Source organism: Chrysoperla carnea, chromosome 1, assembly GCF_905475395.1.
Source record: "Chrysoperla carnea chromosome 1, inChrCarn1.1, whole genome shotgun sequence".
Lineage (NCBI taxonomy): Eukaryota > Metazoa > Arthropoda > Insecta > Neuroptera > Chrysopidae > Chrysoperla > Chrysoperla carnea.
The window spans coordinates 127,375,189-127,395,262 of NC_058337.1; the positions used below are offsets into that span (position 1 = coordinate 127,375,189).

The 20,074-nt window shown below is 30.0% G+C and overlaps 2 protein-coding genes across 3 annotated transcripts in view; one reads left to right on the forward strand and one right to left on the reverse strand.

Moving 5' to 3' along the window:
- LOC123294589 (acetylcholine receptor subunit alpha-like) overlaps positions 1–20,074 on the forward strand; it is a 204,323-nt gene that overhangs the window by 134,591 nt on the left and 49,658 nt on the right. Inside the window, exon 5 of the mRNA XM_044875670.1 lies at positions 3,377–3,545. Coding sequence (XP_044731605.1) covers positions 3,377–3,545 — 169 coding nt within the window. The remainder of the gene's footprint in view (positions 1–3,376; positions 3,546–20,074) is intronic.
- Positions 11,167–13,377, reverse strand: LOC123291004. Of its 2 annotated transcripts, XM_044871420.1 has the most exons (5): positions 13,240–13,377; positions 12,907–13,111; positions 12,377–12,571; positions 11,445–12,277; positions 11,167–11,335 (listed from the first exon to the last, which is right to left on the reverse strand). In XM_044871420.1, exons 2-4 carry the CDS (start codon positions 12,944–12,946, stop codon positions 11,445–11,447), a joined length of 1,068 nt encoding a protein of 355 aa, XP_044727355.1. In that variant the 5' UTR covers positions 12,947–13,111; positions 13,240–13,377; the 3' UTR covers positions 11,167–11,335. The 2 variants fall into 2 exon arrangements, with proteins under 2 accessions (XP_044727355.1, XP_044727356.1); XM_044871421.1 differs by lacking the exon at positions 11,167–11,335 and having other exon boundaries at positions 11,367–11,725; positions 13,240–13,359.

A 20,074-nucleotide genomic window follows, 5' to 3' on the forward strand; every position in this document is an offset into this window, starting at 1 on the left:
TCTTCAATCATCAATACTCTAACTATAGTCGTCTCTGTTCATCAAATGATGGATCTTCGTTGAACGCATAATTTAATTAAAATTTTGTTTTCATAACATCGGCAATCTTATATTTTTATGATATTATTATAAACTACAAGATTGTCTAAATATTTTAAATAGTTTTTTATCACACTCTCTTGATTTTTTGATATAGAAATATCCAATTGAAAAGGATTACATGATTCATCATTTTTTCAGCCAACTTTGAACGATAATATAATAATAAAAAGCCCGATGACTTAGGAATTTTTGTGATTTTTGGAAACTTTGTTAATCAAAAAATGTATTCATAAAGTTTTATTAAAATCCCTTGTATAATCCAATCCTTGCATATCTCCTTAAAAGCATTCACATTGTGGGCTCACAGAAATTTCACTTCATTGTGGGTTCACGGTCTGCAGCATGCACCTTTTTCTTGTGTAAAAGAAAAAAAAACCATCTAATCCTACAATTACCAAACTCAAACAATTAAAAACAAGAAGAGAAGTTAAGAATTTATTCTTAAAAAGTTTCATCATATTTAACTGAAAAGTGTAAATAAAAAAATTCATTTAGATTTGTGTACAAAAGTAAATTGACTTTATAAAGTCTACCTTTTTATAAGAAGATGCTTTTTTCTTTCTTACTCTTGGCTAATTTTCTCATTTTGACTTGACTGTTGCTTTTCAAATGAAAATTTTTACAACGAATACATGAGACTAATTTCGGGCAAAAAAGCTAATTTGCACACTAATTATATTGAAAAACTTATCAAGTCTAAACTAAATGCCTAATACTTTGTGGCAGAAAAAAGAAGTTTTTTTCGCTCATAAATTTTTTTATACTCTCTAACACAAAGATTAAGCTAATTTCTTTTCTGAATGTGAGTAATGACATGACCATAGACATATAAAATGGAGTGTATTCTTGATCTAGTTGTTAAATGAAATAAATTTCGATTCTTTCCCCAACTTCCTAGATCAATTTTTTGTATTTAATAAATACGAATTTCGACTACCAAGTAGTATGAATTAGCTAATAGTAATTACTCTTATTGTGTACTAGCTGTGAACTACCCGCTTTGCTGGACAACATCCCCACTTGCACCCCTCCCTCCACATTTCCTTGCGTGGGATAACAGTTTTGTAATGTGCACGTCATGCTCTTTTATTTGATACCCCACTTAGGTATATTTGTAAATATTCGATAATTCCTTCCCACTTTCTCGCTACACCTTTCTACCCTCCGAAGGTTAAAAGTATATAAAAACAATAGATCTTTGAAGCTGGTTGTATATCGTGTCAATATTTGAGCTTAATCGATGCACAACTTTTTTATTTTTTGAAGCATATCCCTTTCAACCCCTATTTCAACCCCTTACTCTACTATAATATGGATGTATTATACATAAAAACCTTCCTCTTGAATCACTCTATCTATTAAAAAAAATCCGTTGCGTAGTTTCAAAGATTTAAGCGTACATGGGACAGAAAAAGCGACTTTGTTTTATAATATGTAGTGCTGTTACTCGTTACTGCACCAAATTAGCAACGAGTCCTTCCATGATTCTTATGTGCCTAGAACCTCTAAAAGGTTTAAAGACAGCCCTACTTTTAATAAGAAATTTGTAATAATCTAAAAAATAAAAGTAGATTTGCTGTAATTTAAACAAATAAAAAGTATATTATGAACTTAAAATAGAAAACGGTCATCAGGAACAAACATTGATCAATCTTTTATATGTAATTAATGGAAACTTTTGATATTAATGTCTTCTTGTTTTATTTTTAGAAAAAGTTTGAAGTTTAACGAATTGTTTAAAGCAAATGATAAATCTAAAAGCTACTTTCGATATATTATATCGTTTTTCCGTTGTTTAACAAAAACACATTTAAACATAGATATATGTCTTAGAAGTGTTACATACATACAGTACGGGTAGCAACTAAAAAAAATTCACAAAAAAATTATGAGCAACTACGCTGTGAAGTAGACGCCAACGAATTGATTTTTAACTGAGAACGTAGTTAGCGTCGACCGCAAATCGTAATTTCTCACAATGAAATTATTGATTAGATTCAGTATTTTAATTTTTTTTTCATCTCTGGGCTAAAAGTATCAGTTTTTGCCCTGCTGTGCTAAACGAAATTCCTGTTTTCGCCCTCCATCGAGCTAAAAAATAGTATACACACCACGGGAGCAAGTAAAGAATATTTCAGATCATATATGTTTGTATGTTTGTCAAACTAGGCTTCATTTCAGGCGACAATGAACATAAGATCTGAGACATTGATTACTTTTGCTCTCTAGATATGTAAGAAATGTAATATACAATTTACTTTTATGAGCATCTTTCGTTGGTTCTAATTTTTTGCAAAAAATTACTTTGCACTTTTAACTGAGACTGAAATCTTAAAAACTACTCAACCGATTTTGATGAAATGAAACTACCTAAATAGTATATCCTTGCAAATAAAACAAATTGGTTTTGGTGACGAAATTGGTGAAGATATATAAGAATCGGTTCACAAATGAAAATTCAGTGGGTGAAAATTCATGCATTCAATATTTTCTACCCTTATTGACCAAATTCATCCTTATAAAAATTTGAATAGTTTAAACACAAAAATAACAAGTTGACTGAGTTAATTGTTGAAATATCATGTATAGACAGTGTTGATTACGCTGATGATATTCCCATATAATACATACTAAACAATTTTCGCATAATTTGCGCTTTCACGAGTAGACAGTGATGTTTACGAAAAATGTTACAAAAGTTGTTTATTTTTTTATAAGGAACATTTTTACTTTTGTTCTATCTTTAACGGTTTACAAGATGGGTCCTACGAACCCAAGACCCAATTGACCTATGTTACTCATTTACGAACTCGACCTCACTTTTAACGTCCTAAGCACGCTTTAAAATTTTCAGCTTGATATATCTTTTCGTTTTTGAGTTATCGTGATGACAGACGGACAGACAACCGAAAATGGACAAATTAGGTGATTTTATGGACACATATACCAAAATTTTGTTTATAGTATCAATATTTTTAAGCGTTACAAACTTGGGACTAAACTTAGTATACCTTGATATATTTCATATACATGGTATAATAAATGGGAATATAAAACATCTGCCGTTTAGAATATAATAATAAAATTGTTAAGAATATAAAACAGCCGTTTTAAAAAGCTTTATTATTTACCTTCAGGTGAAAAGACAATTTTAAAATACTTTTCCAAAAACAATTGTCTTCTTCGTAGACAAAACTAAAAACATATAATATAATATTTTTATCTGTAAAATTGATAGAAAATAATAATGTTTTTTATTCTTATTCTGTTTCAGAAATGAAAAATTTTATACATGCTGTGACGAACCATATTTGGATATTACATTCAATATAACAATGCGTCGTAAAACATTATTTTATACAGTGAATTTAATCATACCATGTATGGGTATATCGTTTCTAACCGTTCTTGTGTTCTATTTACCTTCGGATAGTGGTGAAAAGGTATGTATCTATCTATATGTGTTTGTTATACCTACACCTTTTTATACCTTTTTTTATTTTTTGAAAATCATATCCTCAATTCTTCTATATATATTGTGTGTCCCCGGATAGAGGTAACTATAATTGATAATTTTGTTAATTTGAATTTTAAGAAAAAAAGTGATTCTTTATAAAAAAATTTTGCTTATTCTGAAAAGTATGTAGGAGTATTTAAAACTTCTAAAAAATTTAAATCACTATTTTTCTTTTTGGTAAACTGCCCTTCCTTTTTATAAGTTGACAAAATGTTATTCAGAAAAGTTGCTCGCAATTAACAATTATGAATCGATACAAAATATCAAGGAAATCCGTGTACTTTAATAAAAATAAAAGTTGTTATTACAAAAAAACGTAACTAAGTAAATAATAACTAGCTAAAAGTATAACTTTGTAATGGCTCGCTAATGGTATCATATAAAATAGATATTTCTAAAATAAAATTTTACTTCAATTATTGACAAATATTTTTTATTTAATTGGTCCTCATTATACGTTAATTTCTTTAAAACATCAGGTTGTAAACCATGATCCATGTTATTATCCGCTGTGAAAATATTCAATTCATTTTTGATTTTAAATTTATGACAAATACTACAAAACCCATCTTTATTAATTTGTAAATCAAACCAACGACGATGGCATACATTACATACTTCAAAATTCAAATTCTTTTGAGCAATCTCAATATTTTCTACATACATTTTAAAATTAATATCATCTCGATAAAGATATAATTCTTTTTTATCTTGTTTTCGTCGTTTCCGATAATCACGCTTTAATGATCCATTATGATCACGCTCTTTACGACCCGTCACCGTACGACGTCGTGGCATTTAATTGTTAAAATTACAATTAATTAATAAATAACTTTAAAATTATAAGAACTATAATTAAAATTTTGCATTACTTATATTAATATCACTTCACTTTTTTAGTTATTCTACTGTAGAACTACAAAAATTAATTGTTTATGTTTTGTTATCACGTTTTTTGTATTTTCATTATGACGTTTTTTAATACTTGAAAGAATCTACAGATGGCCACTTAATTAAAATTAATATTAAATGTAGCCAATTATATAGTAGTATTAGATGTAGCTCACAGATGATGCCACTGTCTCTGCATATATATAGTTTGAATACATACATGTAATAAATAAAAGATACTAAAAGATACAAGTATAGTTACCTCTATCCTGGGACACACTATATATATGGTATTATTTTTATATATAATATGTACATTATAAATCACATACCCCCCATCAATTTCGTCAAGTTTTTAAATTATACTCCCATTTTGTTATTATTATATATCATCTCAATACTAACACACAATTTCCGTTTAACGTTTCGAATTTTGACGCCGTTTGAATTTATGTATTTGTCTATAGACACAACCATGCCGGCAAATAGTGCGTTGCCGGTACGATTTTTGATACTTCCCTCTTGGATACAGCTCTGAAACTGAATATATATAGTTTTCATAAACTATGAAAATCAGTTTTTCCTGACGAGATCCAATTTTCTTTTCGATGGAAATGAGTATTAAGTTGTGTTGCTACAAGACGAGGGGATAGTAACATGTCTCTCATTTACTATCCCGATTTGTGAAAGTTTTTTATCGTTTTCGCTTGTCTCAACTATCATTGAACTATCATTATACTCAAATAAAAATAAAAATAGATAATTAATATTTGATCGGTTTATTTTTTTTTTAAGTGAAACTTCTTTGCGTGCACTGCTCGAAAAAGTAATTTAGAGAATGAAACGGTAAAAAGACGTGACGTCATCACATTGGAATGTTACGAAACTTTGATCCTATTTCTTCTCACTATCACATTCATAGGGTGCGCTCGTGTTCCAATGAAAAAATATTAAATTTGAAAATAGTAAATATGTTACGATAGTAAATATGTTCTCAAATTTGCACTGCCCACTTAATTCATTTTATATTTATTTGGTAGCCGCCTCCATATTAACAAGTTCACACCTACAACGCCTACTGACTTGAAGTTCTCTCTAAATGGAAAGTTTTTAAAATTTTTCCTTTAACAATATTTGGTAAAAGACTTTTTCGGTCGTCTTGGTTAGCTTATTTAGGAAAGCTAGAGGTCTGCAGTCAAATATGTAACACCCTGTATAAATTTTGTTTTAGTATAAAGCAAGTTTCACATCTGTCCTAGGTCCCCGACTCAGTCCGTTTTTTTTTTTAATGTTTAAAAATTAATAAAATTTGATTGGAAAATCTGTCGCCTGCCTCTCGAATATTTATCTATCTCTCGAATATCGGTTGTCTGTATATCGAATAATAAGGTATTCCACTTTTTTTGAAAAAATACTTCGAAATGTTGATTTTGCTAATAAAAAGCCACCAAAAATTAATTTCGGAAAAATACACGCTTTCTTGCCAAAAACTTAAATTAAATTTTAAACCTTTTTAAACTGCCAAAAACGTGGGCATCCAATTTGATGACGTAATATGGGTATCACTATATGAAATAACACAAAGAAGTTTGACAGATATATTCATAGACATCTGATTATAATAAATATAAATACTTATTATCTATGTATATATTATACCCAGCTGTCTATACTGAACTAACTGATGGTCTACCCGCGTTTTAGGTCACGTGATATACAGTTTAAAAATTACGATTTTTAATTTTAATATTTTAAAGAAAAATGTGCTTTTATGACTCGAAATCAGAATATTTAAGTATATTTTTACATAAATTTTAACTTATCACACCTTTTGCATTTAACACAAATGAATAACGTAAGCCACTGCACTAATTTTATTGTCATACCAGAAAAAATGATTAATAGTTTAATTATTTTAATTTGGATTACATGATTTGTTTTGAAATATAGGTCATTATTTTTTAGGTAATACTTACATATATTTCATATTTGCCCTTGACAAATAAAACTTAATTAATTCTACAATTTTTTGAAGTTTAAAATTCGTTATACATGCACATGCTAGACCTTGAATGTCTATGGACATGTTTGATATAATGATTAATATTTTAATGACGACAGAATAGAAAAAATATTTAGAATAAGAAAAATACGTATAATATCCGGTTAACTTCCTTATATTACGTATAAAACATACCGTACATTTCATTTCAAGTCAAAAATTCAAACGTGCCAAAGTGCAAAACGTAAGTTTAAAGCTGTGCTTTTTAAGTTCTACTTAAAATTAATGGAATATTTCATAGTCGCAGAAACGACTTCGAAGCAATGAAATTCGAAAAAAAACAGTAATTTGAATTTGAATGTGGTTTTCGACATTCGATTCGTTAGAGCAATTGGCATAAATAATATGAATTTTATAATTTCAATTTTAAATCTAATGACTTTAAAACTTGTTACTCGGAGATTTTTGGGATCTATGAACATGAATATCGTGTCAGAATTGGCCTGCGAGGTACCTGGTGCCCAGGGTAAACGGTATCCTCTTAGTCTTCTAGAGTTTTCGGGAAATTAGTTATATAATCGATCCAAACTCGATACTCGGAGGCTTTTGGGGTCGATGTGCACAAATATCGAGAGAGAATTGATATCCGAGGTACCCGTTTCTGTCGCGATATTCGTGTTCAGCGGCCCCAAGAATCCCATAGAAACGAGCTTGGACCGACGACGAGGATACCGTTTGTCCTGGGCCCCAGGTTCCTTGGAGGCCAATTTTGACGCGATATTCTTGTTCAGCATCCCCAAAAACACCGTGTAAATAGTTTAGTTAGTAACTTAAAAATCGATTTAGGTCACTAAATTTCTTGACGCTCTAACGAATCGAACACCGAAAATCGCATTCAAATCCTACTTAATGTTCAAATTTTTCGAACTTTGACCGTTTTTAGTCTTTCCTTTCTGCGACTATCAAGCTAGCATTTGACGTTTGAAACAAGCGAAACTATTCACAGTATTCTAATTAAAAAGAGTTGCAAATTGGAGCATCCTTAAATTGGAGCCTCCTTTACTTCCAAAATTAATAAAGTGCATCATTATTAGAATTGGCTCGAAATATTTTAACGGATCGCATATACCTTCACATAGAATCTAGAACGATACATTTTCATTCAATACAATCATCGTATGATATAAAAAACAATTACGTAGCCAAATGTAGCTTGTAACTAATGTAACACGTGTGACCATACCTATTTGTATAGATGTAGAATATAAGATGTCTGATGAGATGTTTATGAGAGTAAAAAGGTTAAAGTTTTCTGTTTGGTAATTTCGTTACGAAAATAAAAACATTTCACTATTTACTTGATCATAAAAATATTTTTATTAAGATATTCTAGAAAACTTCTAACATCTACCGTACAGTGTGTGTTTTCAAGATTAGGTATTTAATAATATTAAATTAAAATTTTAAAGATATCGCCGACATTAAATCAGCTGTCTGATCGATTCGTTTGTGGCATCATAGATGAACCAATTTTGATTTTGTTTATTTGTTTAAAAGGTAATTTGGATAGGAAAGAATCACTGTTGCTGAATAATTTGTCTTGCCCTAAAATATATGCGCAGATACGTTACTTTTCGACAAAAGTGTCCAGGGGTGGGATGATTCTAATTCCAACTTTTACCTCGAAAGAACATTTAAAAAAACATGATCCTGAAAATTTGAGCCCCATTTATCCCAATGAAGTATACTCCCCAAAACCTTCAAATGAATTCGAGTGGATAGACAAAAGTTCTGGTTATTTATAAATGTTGATTTTTCAAAAAATCGATCGGCTGTAGATTTCCATAATCTAACCATATAGAAGCAATCAAGTAAAAAATGGGTAGATTTCTTCAAAGTATACCTGAACAAAAAATATCAGCCGCTGATCAATTTCCTACTTCGTAAACTGCAATATGACAGCATTTTAAAAATTGACAAACTTTCTCTGAAACGCTGGCTTAGTTCGCACCTTCCTGTGAAACTGGAGTACAAACCAATGACTAATGAATTTTTATCTTAAAAGTAGAAGGTTTACAGAAAAGAAGGTTTACAGATCTAGAAGCTGAGACATAAACTTTTAAGAACGACCAAAAGATCAACTTTTTTCAAAACTCGGATAAGTTTCCAGCGGCTCTACTTCGAATGAATCGTGCTTAAATTTCATCTCGTCCTCTCCTCGGATCATCTCCTTTTCTGATTTTATTTCAATTTGCGTAATATAAAAAGAAAAGTTATTTATCGTTTTTTTTTTTTAAATTTGTTATTCAAAATTTGCCTTGAAAATATTTTCTTTAATTTTTCGTTACTACTTTTAAAGCCATACCCAACGATTTAATACACAAACGGTATACATATTATGTAATCTTCTGGTAATGTAGGCATGTTTACCTGGTTTCAGTGGCTAAAAAAATTCATTACCATCAAATAACTTCATAAAAAAGTAAGTTCGTCATTTAACAAAACTTATATATATTAATGGATAATTCTGAATGAGCTACACTAAAAGAAACTTTTTATCAAATTAAATATGATAAATCTTTTCAAACAAATTTTTTGCTACATCAATTTTCTAATCAAGAGTTTGAAAAATTATTATTTTTATATGCATGAAGTTTTAATGAAAATTAGGTACACTTTCTTTGTGTTATCCAAGCAACTTACTTCTCTATCTTGGTCTTCGATAAGTATTCGATTTTGAAGATACTTTTTAGCAGAAAGTTATTTATTGAGAGTGATTTATTAATCGTCTACATTCATGAAGTTAAAACAAAATTTATCAGGAAAGTGGAAAATAAGGTACAAATAATTTCAATCACAAGTCTAAACTTGCCTTGGCGCTTGTACTTCCTTAGCTGGCAATTTGAATTTAAAGGACATGAGGGTGATTTTCAGATATTTTCTTGAAATGAATTTAAAGACAGCCATTTTTATAACATTTTCAGGAATGGTAGCTAGTAAACGCAGTTTACGCAACCACTTTTAAGTGGTAGTCGTACTACATTCCTAGTTTCAAAAAAAAAAAAAATCCGAAATCCAACTCTTTTAAAATGTAACGATACCATCTCTCTTTCCATATGATTTCCTGATATATTCAACCATTTCTATCTAAGAAAGTTTTTTTGAACCTTTTCTTGGAATCTGCAGTCCTACGCTCTTTGAAATAGTTTCTTGAAAATAATTTAAACTACCTAGTGTTATCTAGATATTTTTATTGGAGTGAGAGAGCGCGATGTCTTAAAAAGAAAGAGAAAACAGAAACAAAATGGAAGTTGTATTAGTACAGTAAATCTGGCAACACTACAATGCACACCATCACATATTACTCATCTGTATACAACTTAGCAATCAGCAAATCATGAACCCATGTATCCGTGAAACTCAAGTGGTAGCAGGAAAGAAGGCGCCTATCTGGGCGAGGTCTAGTCCACGGTCGTTGCGTACTTTGTACTGCACATCAGGCTGTCTTTTGTTTTCAATCAATTGAAAGTGATTGAATTTTTTTTTTAACAATTTTTAGTCTCATGTCAATAGAAATACCTTAAATAACAAGTTATTTACTTTTTACTTGATGAATAAGTAAAAATCATAACTTACCTTCATTAAAAAGCCATTATCATCATTTTTTTAAAACCATAGAAACACTTATCTTCTTTTCTGGAACAACTGAAGATGGAAAATCACCACAAACGAACATAACACGTACATAGAATTAAAAAATCTTCCATAAATCAATCATCAAATCAAATTAAAATCAAAAACATTCGTAGAAACAGTGTTAGAAAGGTTCTTGACACTTTTATTTAAATGGATATACATATGGAAAACACATACAAAAAAAAAATTCACTCTACCGGAAATAATCGACGTGTAATGTTTATATCAATGGAGTATCAAATTTTTCATTTCTATTTTTACCCTCGAAAATTTTCCAATTTTCAAGTATCTCTATAATTTTAACACATAATAGAATAACATGTATACAGTGTGTCCAATTAAGCCGGTGCCATATAAAAAACTTTCGAAAATTTTCGTAATTTTCGAAAACCACATAAATTGTGTTGGTGTTTTAAACTCTTCTAATGTAAAAAGAAAACTAGTTCAAACACTGATATTCAACAGTTTGTATACAGAGTATTTCAGAATGGGGAAATTGCGGATTCAAAAACATTTTGGACTTTGGACTGTGACGTAGTTTTCTTATATGACCTAGAAATGAAGGACCTTGAGTGCATTGACCTAGATTGGGAGGATGCATTGACCTAGTTTTGGATGCACTTTCGGGGAATGCATTTTTTTTGGGATGCACTTTTTTGAATGCATTTATTTTTTTGGGATGCCCTTTTAGGAATGCAATTTTGAGATCATTGAACTGAAACTCTGATGACGTATTGTTTCAACAATGGATGTACTTCAACAATGAGAACCTTCTCACTCGGTAGGTTTTTTAAAAAAAATACTTATTATGTAAATATTTATGTTTATTTTTTCAAATCATTCTTATATACCATGAAATAAAAAAACCTGTTTGATAAAAAAATATTTATTTCGTTACATAATTAATATTCAAACATCTTATTGTGATATTGAAAAAAGTTTATTTTACTGTCTAATATTAATCAAATTCAATAACATTTCCTTTATTTTTAGATAATCACTAATATTATTGCTTGCTGACCAATTTTCAATCTCGCAAACATCTTCTCCAGTTTGATCTATTTGTATAAATTCACCATTATTATTTGTAGGAGACTTAATTTTCTTCATCAACCACCTCCAAGTATCTAAATTTTTTGAAAATGGATAAAATTTTAAGTTTATATTTCTTGCTTTACATGCATTAATAAGGCATTTTAATATCGTAACTCGTTTATAGTATATAAAAAAATTTACCTAGTCCCATGCCGTGATGACATCCACCATCTTAAATAATTTCTGGAAAAGGTTTCTCTCAACCTCCTCCTCTACGTAAATCGCCCCTACTTCTTCATAGGCGAGAATAGTCTTCACTATTCTCACCATCTCCTTTATCGTCACCTCATTTGCCCATCCACCAAACCACTTCAGTCGCCAATAGTTTGATATATACAAATGCTCCCTCGCTTCTCCATTCATATATACCAACACTTCCTTGATTTTGTTATTTAAAATGATCCATTTCCATCTCCATATATCTAGATTTTTTGAAAATGGATAAAATTTCAGGTTTATATTTCTTGCTTTACATGTATTAATAAGGCATTCCAATGCTTTAACTCTACCATGGCTTATACATGTAATTAATCCATCATACAAATATTTGTCTAAGCTATTTTTCTTTAAAAATACTTCAATTACTCCATCAAATTCTGTAGATCCATTAAACGAATTTTTAATTTCTTGAAAATGTTGTTTGAGTTGGTGGATGTGTATTATTTTATTTTTAATTAAACAATCAATTATATGGTGATGATTTCGTTTGATTTTTTTGGAGAGTGCAATATAACTCCCTCCTTTCATAGGATCGAATTTTGCTATATTTAATTCTAAACATACTATTTTATCTAAAGCAGCATTCGATCCTCTTTGTTGAAACTCTTCCAAGCGAGTGTCAAGATTAGTTAATGAATCATAATACCATGTGTTAAAATCAGACGCTTGATCGTAATGAACAAGTTTTAACACAAAGTGAAAATTGTCGATAACTTCCATATCACCTTTTTTTATTATGAAATCACATTTTAAACCTAGTGAAATTTTAATTGAGTTATGTAATGATAAGTACTCCATAATTTTATTTTGAACTAATGTTTCCTTATGCTTAAAAAAAGTTTTAAAATTCTTACTATTTTCCTTGTTCTCTAATCTCCCTGCAAATACTCTGTTATTGAAGCAAGTTACTGCTATCCAGTCATTGCTTTCTTCTTCTTCTGATGGAGAGATGGACACACAGCTTGGATGAGAATCTTCATCAATTCTATTTGCAGAATTCTCATGTTCTGTTGATGTTGATGGTGATAGAGAATAGTGCAATGGAAGACCTTTTTAATTAAAACACATAACGTAAAAAAAAAAAAACAAATAGCAATTATGAAATTTAAAAAAAAAAAAGGTTGAAATTGTTGAAGAGAGCTAAAAATAATGTTTGTAGAGACATCTGTTTGTCATAATAATAATTGTTAATGTTTCTGAACTCTTAAGAATACTGTTAACATAACCTAAGAATAGTGTGTGTGTAACCATGTGCTGAATAAAATGTCATAATTGATACTTGTGTTAAATATAATAAATAAATATTATTTCTTCTAATAATACAGTGTTTAAGTGGTTTATTTTAACCTGGGTAACCCCAAATGCAACAGAAATAACATGTTACCTGCTTCTTTATAGCTTCTTTTCAATATTATCTTCTTCATTTTTTTCTTTGTTTAAATACCTATACACAGCAACTTTCTTCCAATTTTTTTATATTGACAGATTTTTGGGTTTGCGTGTTCACTGGTTGGGAGGGTGTTAGATGAAAGGTTGATTTCTTGGACTTTCGGATTTAAATATTTCTCGAATTCACCGGGGCTCTACTTCTGTAAAGGAATTGGATTCATCATTAGATGTTGATGGAAAATATATGTAATCATCCAAGTTTAGAGGTGTATAGTTTTCAGATGGAAAAAAAAGATAAAAAAATTAAAATAATTATATAAAAACTTACCTGAATTATTTTTTCCATTTGTAGCACTAAACCTTTTTTAAAAGCAATTCACAACTAATTCTAAGACAAACTTTTTTCTACTTATTTATATCCTTTTTTAATTACCATTTCTCATATCAATAACCTGTCTCTCATATATGCAAAGTATACACCTGCTTTTTTTTAGATATAATAACTAATTTAAAAATTTTTTAACGTATTTCACTAATGAGGCAGTTTATATACAAGATGAATTTTGATAAATATTTTTGAATATATCACATATATACATGGTATTACTGTTAACTTTATTACTATCTTTTGCAGAGAATGATTAAAAATAACACGTGTATCTATGTTGAGAATACGGAAACAACTGTATCTTTTTTATTTATTATATTACAGTATTATACATATAGTTGGCGACACTTATTATATTACACATATATGGCGCAACATTTTAAATCAATCCAACAATTACAACCTTGAAAATTTTTTTTCTCCCATGATATGTTGATGTAAGGTTAGTAGCACAATTTTCTTTTTGCTATTTTGCACAAAATTGATTTTGCCATTTTTGTATATAGTTATCTCATTTCAATTTATTATTTCTCTCATTTACTTTTTATATCTAATGGAATTTTTTTCCTTACATAACAATCCCGGATATCGTATTTAACACGAACGTTCTCATGGATCTAGGTTTTGCACGGATGTTTTTATAGGTAATTGAACTTTTTGGCAGAAAGATTTGTGAAAAAATGTATTCATTCTCGAATAGGGTCGGTATATAAGCTTGAATACTTTTACCACATAACCATCTTTAACACAAGTTAAAATTTTTTCTCAAGTTTTATTTGTAAAAGTTAAAAATGGTGAAAATTTCCTTGAAATTGATCATTTTAAATAACAAAATCAAGGAAGTGTTGGTATATATGAATGGAGAAGCGAGGGAGCATTTGTATATATCAAACTATTGGCGACTGAAGTGGTTTGGTGGATGGGCAAATGAGGTGACGATAAAGGAGATGGTGAGAATAGTGAAGACTATTCTCGCCTATGAAGAAGTAGGGGCGATTTACGTAGAGGAGGAGGTTGAGAGAAACCTTTTCCAGAAATTATTTAAGATGGTGGATGTCATCACGGCATGGGACTAGGTAAATTTTTTTATATACTATAAACGAGTTACGATATTAAAATGCCTTATTAATGCATGTAAAGCAAGAAATATAAACTTAAAATTTTATCCATTTTCAAAAAATTTAGATACTTGGAGGTGGTTGATGAAGAAAATTAAGTCTCCTACAAATAATAATGGTGAATTTATACAAATAGATCAAACTGGAGAAGATGTTTGCGAGATTGAAAATTGGTCAGCAAGCAATAATATTAGTGATTATCTAAAAATAAAGGAAATGTTATTGAATTTGATTAATATTAGACAGTAAAATAAACTTTTTTATACTCTGTAAAAAATATTAACATATGCTTTTTCAATATCACAATAAGATGTTTGAATATTAATTATGTAACGAAATAAATATTTTTTTATCAAACAGGTTTTTTTATTTCATGGTATATCCTATTTTAAGGTTAACATATTATATGTTATTAATATCATGATGATGACTTTTTTATACCATGTATATATGAAATATACATAGTATATTAAGTTTAGTCCCAAGTTTGTAACGCTTAAAAATAATGATGCTAGGAAAAAAATTTTGTCATAGGTGTTCATAGAATCACCTAATTAGTCCATTTCCGGTTGTCCGTCCGTCCGTCTGTGGACACGATAACTCAAAAACGAAAAAAGATATCGAGCTGAAATTTTTACAGCGTACTCAGGACGTAAAAAGTGAGGTCAAGTTCGTAAATGAGCATCATAGGTCAATTGGGTCTTGGGTCCGTTGGACCCATCTTATAAACCGTTAGAGATAGAACAAAAGTTTAAATGTAAAAAATGTTTCTTAACAAAAATTAAACAACTTTTGTTTGAAACATTTTTTCGTAAACGTCACTGTTTACCCGTGAGGGCGCCAATTAGGCGGAAATTTTATAATATGTGTACACTAAATGTCGGTCGATAATGCAGAAACCTATAAAGTCGTTTACATGTGTACTATACTTGAATATCAGTTATGTATGTGTCATATGTTTGTATGTGTAATGTGGTAAAGAAATCAACACTGACTATGCATGGTATTTCAACAATTAACTCAGTCAATTTTTTGTTTTCACTTGTTTCAACTATACAATTATTTTGTATCTATCATAAGAATGATTTGAAAAAATAAACATAAATATTTACATAATAAGTATTTTTTTTAAAAAACCTGCTTTAAATATTAATTTGTAAATTTGTTAATATTAGCATTTCAAAAATGCATTCCCAGAAAGTGCATCCAAAACTAGGTCAATGCATCCTCCCAATCTAGGTCAATGCACTCAAGGTCCTTCATTTCTAGGTCATATAAGAAAACTACGTCACAGTCCAAAGTCCAAAATGTTTTTGAATCCGCAATTTCCCTCTACTTATTTCAACAGTTAAGTCAGTCAATTGTTTGTTTTGACTTGTTTTTACGTACTCTTGTCTGTATTATCATTGATGAATTATGTCTCGACGTTTAATCTAGAATGCAATGACAAATTATGTGGAATATCAATTTGACACTACAGAGAAGAGTTATTAAAAATAATCAAATCTGTTTTATCATGGGAAATGGATAATATAGAATATCTAACCATAGTTAGCCAATGAGAATTAGAATCAACTTTTTTTCAATAAATGTTGTCGACAGTGTGAAAAATAAAGGTACTTTACTTTTAGGAAAAATTTTGTATCTCTCGTTCTATGCTATGCAGGACTTTTTATGAAAAATACCTTTCTTCCATAAAAATAATAGTAAAAAAGTTTTACATACGGTGTCGACTTAGTTGGACACACTGTATTTATATATACACATACATTCCGTAAAAAACCAGAAACAAAAAAAGTAAATAAGAAAAAGTTTTCGTGTTAAAAGTTAGAAAGCCATTTTGTCTTTTAGTGTAGTGATTGGCAACCCTTCAATAACAAAAGAATAACATATTTATTTAATATTAAGGAAAAGAAAAGTCAAAAAATATTTCCTTTCTTTCTTTATGATATAAAGTGAAAGTATAATTTTTCTTCAACAAATAATAAGATAAATATAAATACAAAAAAAAAAATTATTTATTAAATAATAATACACTTACAGTATGTTTCAGAAGTCCTTAGTCACCCCATAATGGAACTATTTTTTAAATTAAACTAAGTACAAAAATGTTTCAAAAAAAAAAGTTTGTTTGACTCAAAAAAGGGCATCTTGAAAAGATATGGAATTTGACTTTGTCATCCAAGATCATCTTAAAGTCATTTTGCGCTCGGCTCGAAAACCTTCTTTAAATTAGAATGTTTTTCGTTGTAAAACAACTAACTTTTTTGTATGAAATATTTTGTCATAGGTCCAAAAATAATCGACCAGAAATCAATTATAAAGATAAAGAATTTAGGATCTTGTCATGTATCTGCAATTAAGCAACTCTTGTGGAATTTGGATGACACTGAAGGTTGAAGTCAATTCTAGATCTTTTAGGGATATTCTACTTAAAGCCTAAAAACTTTTGGTTGAAATATTTTTCTATTTCAAGCTTGGCCCATATATTTCCCCATTAGACTAAAAACTTCTGGAACATACAATGTCTGTATAATGTTAATAAATAAATGAAAATGGAAAATGGAGACAAACAAATCACTATTGTTTGTTTTATATTTAACGAAAACAGTCGTCCGAAATTTAGGTATATATCCAAGATACAAGAAATAAGATTTAGTCATTACTAGTTTTTAACCCGTGTTCACTCGTGTCAACCATTCGGCAACGTTAATTTTTAATGCATTGCTAATTAAAATGGTTTTGCTACGTAATTATTGAATAATTCATTCATTTTAACTAATTTCACCATATTTCTATCACAAGTCTTTTTAATTTACTGTGCACTAAACTACTAACGGAAGAACACGAATAAACCCGTAAATTTTCGAAGTTAATATTTTTCTTGTTTACACCTTTATTCTCGTGATGAGAGAAATTCTCATAATAACTGGAGTTTTTCTCACAATATCTGGAAATTTTTTTAAAACTGTAGAAAGGTTGAAAAATTCATAATTCAAAAATAGATAAAAAAATAAATAAATTTTCAACCACAAATACCATTTCATAATTTAATATAATTTTTTTAAATGCATGAGCAAAATGCTCATAACGCAAGTGTTGGCAGGTTAATTGGTATGGAAACATCACTCATGAAAAACAATTTTCCTCAAATCCTAAAATCTTAATAGCCTATTACCCTTCTTCCCCATTCTTCTTTCAACGAAGTAATTCAAAAAAGAAAATAGATAGGATGCATCATGTTTTTTGTCTAAAAAATTTAATGCCCTCGAATCACGAACTGTTTAAATCTACTCATGATTTTTTCGTTTTATTATATCCTAAGTAAATATATCTTACTTACCTGACTTTTTCAATTAAAAGAAATAAAATATTATTTTTACAATCTTAGAATCTTTATGGAAGTTCTCAAACTACAAGTTTCTAAAAACGGTAATAAATATCTCCCTTCTCCGTTCTTTTATTATCTTGACCACTGAAAATTCAATACAAGCCACAAACGGGCTCTTAAAGTATCAAAAATGTATGAATGAAATGAAGATATATATATTATAGTCATAGGGCTTAGCAAAATAAAACTGCATTTTATGCAGAAAGCAAGCCACTTCGCACAGTGATACTAGGGACCAAAATAAATGATTTCGTCCGAGGAAACACAATTTTCATCCACTGGAATTCAAGATGGCGGCCATTTGCCAAAATGGCAGATGCATAATTTAAAACATTTACAGGATCAAAACGGTTGCACCGATTTAAGCGAGTGAGGTGTCAATCAATTCGTATTGACACCTCTAATCAAAAGAAAAACATATCATTCGAAAAATTAAAGATGGCGGCCAAATATTAAGAAAATTGTGTAATTTATCAATTAATTTTTTCATTATAGTGAAAATAACAGCTAAATATCCTATGATGAAGGTCAAATATTTTTTGTTTAAATAAAACTTGAGAATATTACCTACAAAATAAAAAAAATTTCGTCACAATCCGTCGAGTAGTTTTTGAATTATACGCATTACAAAAAAAGGGTGGTTTTAAAAGCCTTCATTGTACGTAATGTGATGCATTGTCTAATCAAAACGAATTCACTGATTTCAGTAATTTAAATAGGAAATGATTTTTCATTGCATTGTCATGATATGACGTCTGTGAAAACCGGCTTAGTGCAAGTTGAACTCGCGCATAAATTCGTACCGATACACACACAATTTGTTTTGGTCACAATTTACAAAAACTTCAACCTAGAATGCTTTTCGGAGTGGCAACAGGGAATTTCTAACAACTTTTGGAGGAATTAGAGAAATATATATACATATAATAAATATCATATTTTTCCGCTTATTCGTACTCCTCTTTTTCTTCTTCGTCCGATATGGTTAAACTGAAAGAAGAGAAAATTCATATTAAATCAGTAAGTAAAAAATTATATACCTTTCGTTTTTGCAGCTGCCTTTACATATGATGCATTGAACTGTGCAGGGTAGTTTCACTCACCGACACGTGCAGCGCATTGTTTCGCAGCCTTTTTTACAGCCGCAATGGTCCAAGTAAGACAACTCACGCCATATTTTACTGACTTCCGACCACTGCGGTACCCAGCTATCATTAAACGTCTTCCAACCCCAAGAGGATGGTAATGGCACAGAGGCATCATCAAGAGTAAGGGCATTGCCCCATAAGTGGCCCGCTTGATATACAACACGGAGTGCATGTTTTTGTAATGCTGCCAAAGTTGGTGGGATATTGGTTACCAATTTATTTTTTGTTACAAATAGTTCTTTGCGTACCAAGTTAACCGACGAATGTGTTGTTTGAGGATCATATAGGTAGCAAGTGAACTTTTCCAGCATGGCCATTATTCCTTCAGGAAGACTTTGTAATGGCTGCGATATTTGTTTGAAAGATGGTGTTACTTCAGGGTGTGATAACCACGTTTTGAAGCATGATTTCTTCCCTTTTGTATGGAAATAAGAAGTAGTTATACACCCTGTAAAGGCATGAAAACCAAGAAGAGCAGTCGATCTGTCCGGACCTAAAGTATTAGGTATTTTGTGAACTTCCACAAAACGGCGTTTATTTTCCGTTCTGGTCAATAGCCATAGCTCTTTTAGGCTGCTTTCAATTGAAATTTGGTGAAAATATGATATTAATAACACCAAAACGTCTGTATCCGATGATCTGATCAAAATACGCGTTATTCCCTGTTCGGCCATATCTTTAGCGTGAAGTACGATGCGGCCATCAGCTTCTTCTGCATGTGTTCCTATTTATTTTCCAGATATCGTGGTACAAGTGTAGTTTGAGGAAGTCAATTTATTAGCAAGATTGGTCACCACATTAGCAGCATCAAAGTCACTTAGGAAGGCTTGCCCTAGAAAATGAAAAAGCTCAGCTTTATTTTTTCATTTTTCAGAAAATCTGCAATCCAACGTGCATAGTTTTCACAAAATTTAGTAGAAATTATAAAACTTCCAAATTTAGAACAGTAAGCCAGAACATGACGGTAGGAGATTTTGAAGATTTTTCTGCTAACCAGATATCGAAATCTTTGTGACCATCACTGTCTTCCGCCTGATAAGCCTCTTGCATAAGACTATGAAGCACAGTTGCAGTCACTTGATGCATGACTCGAGCTTTGGTGACGTGAGTAACCTGTT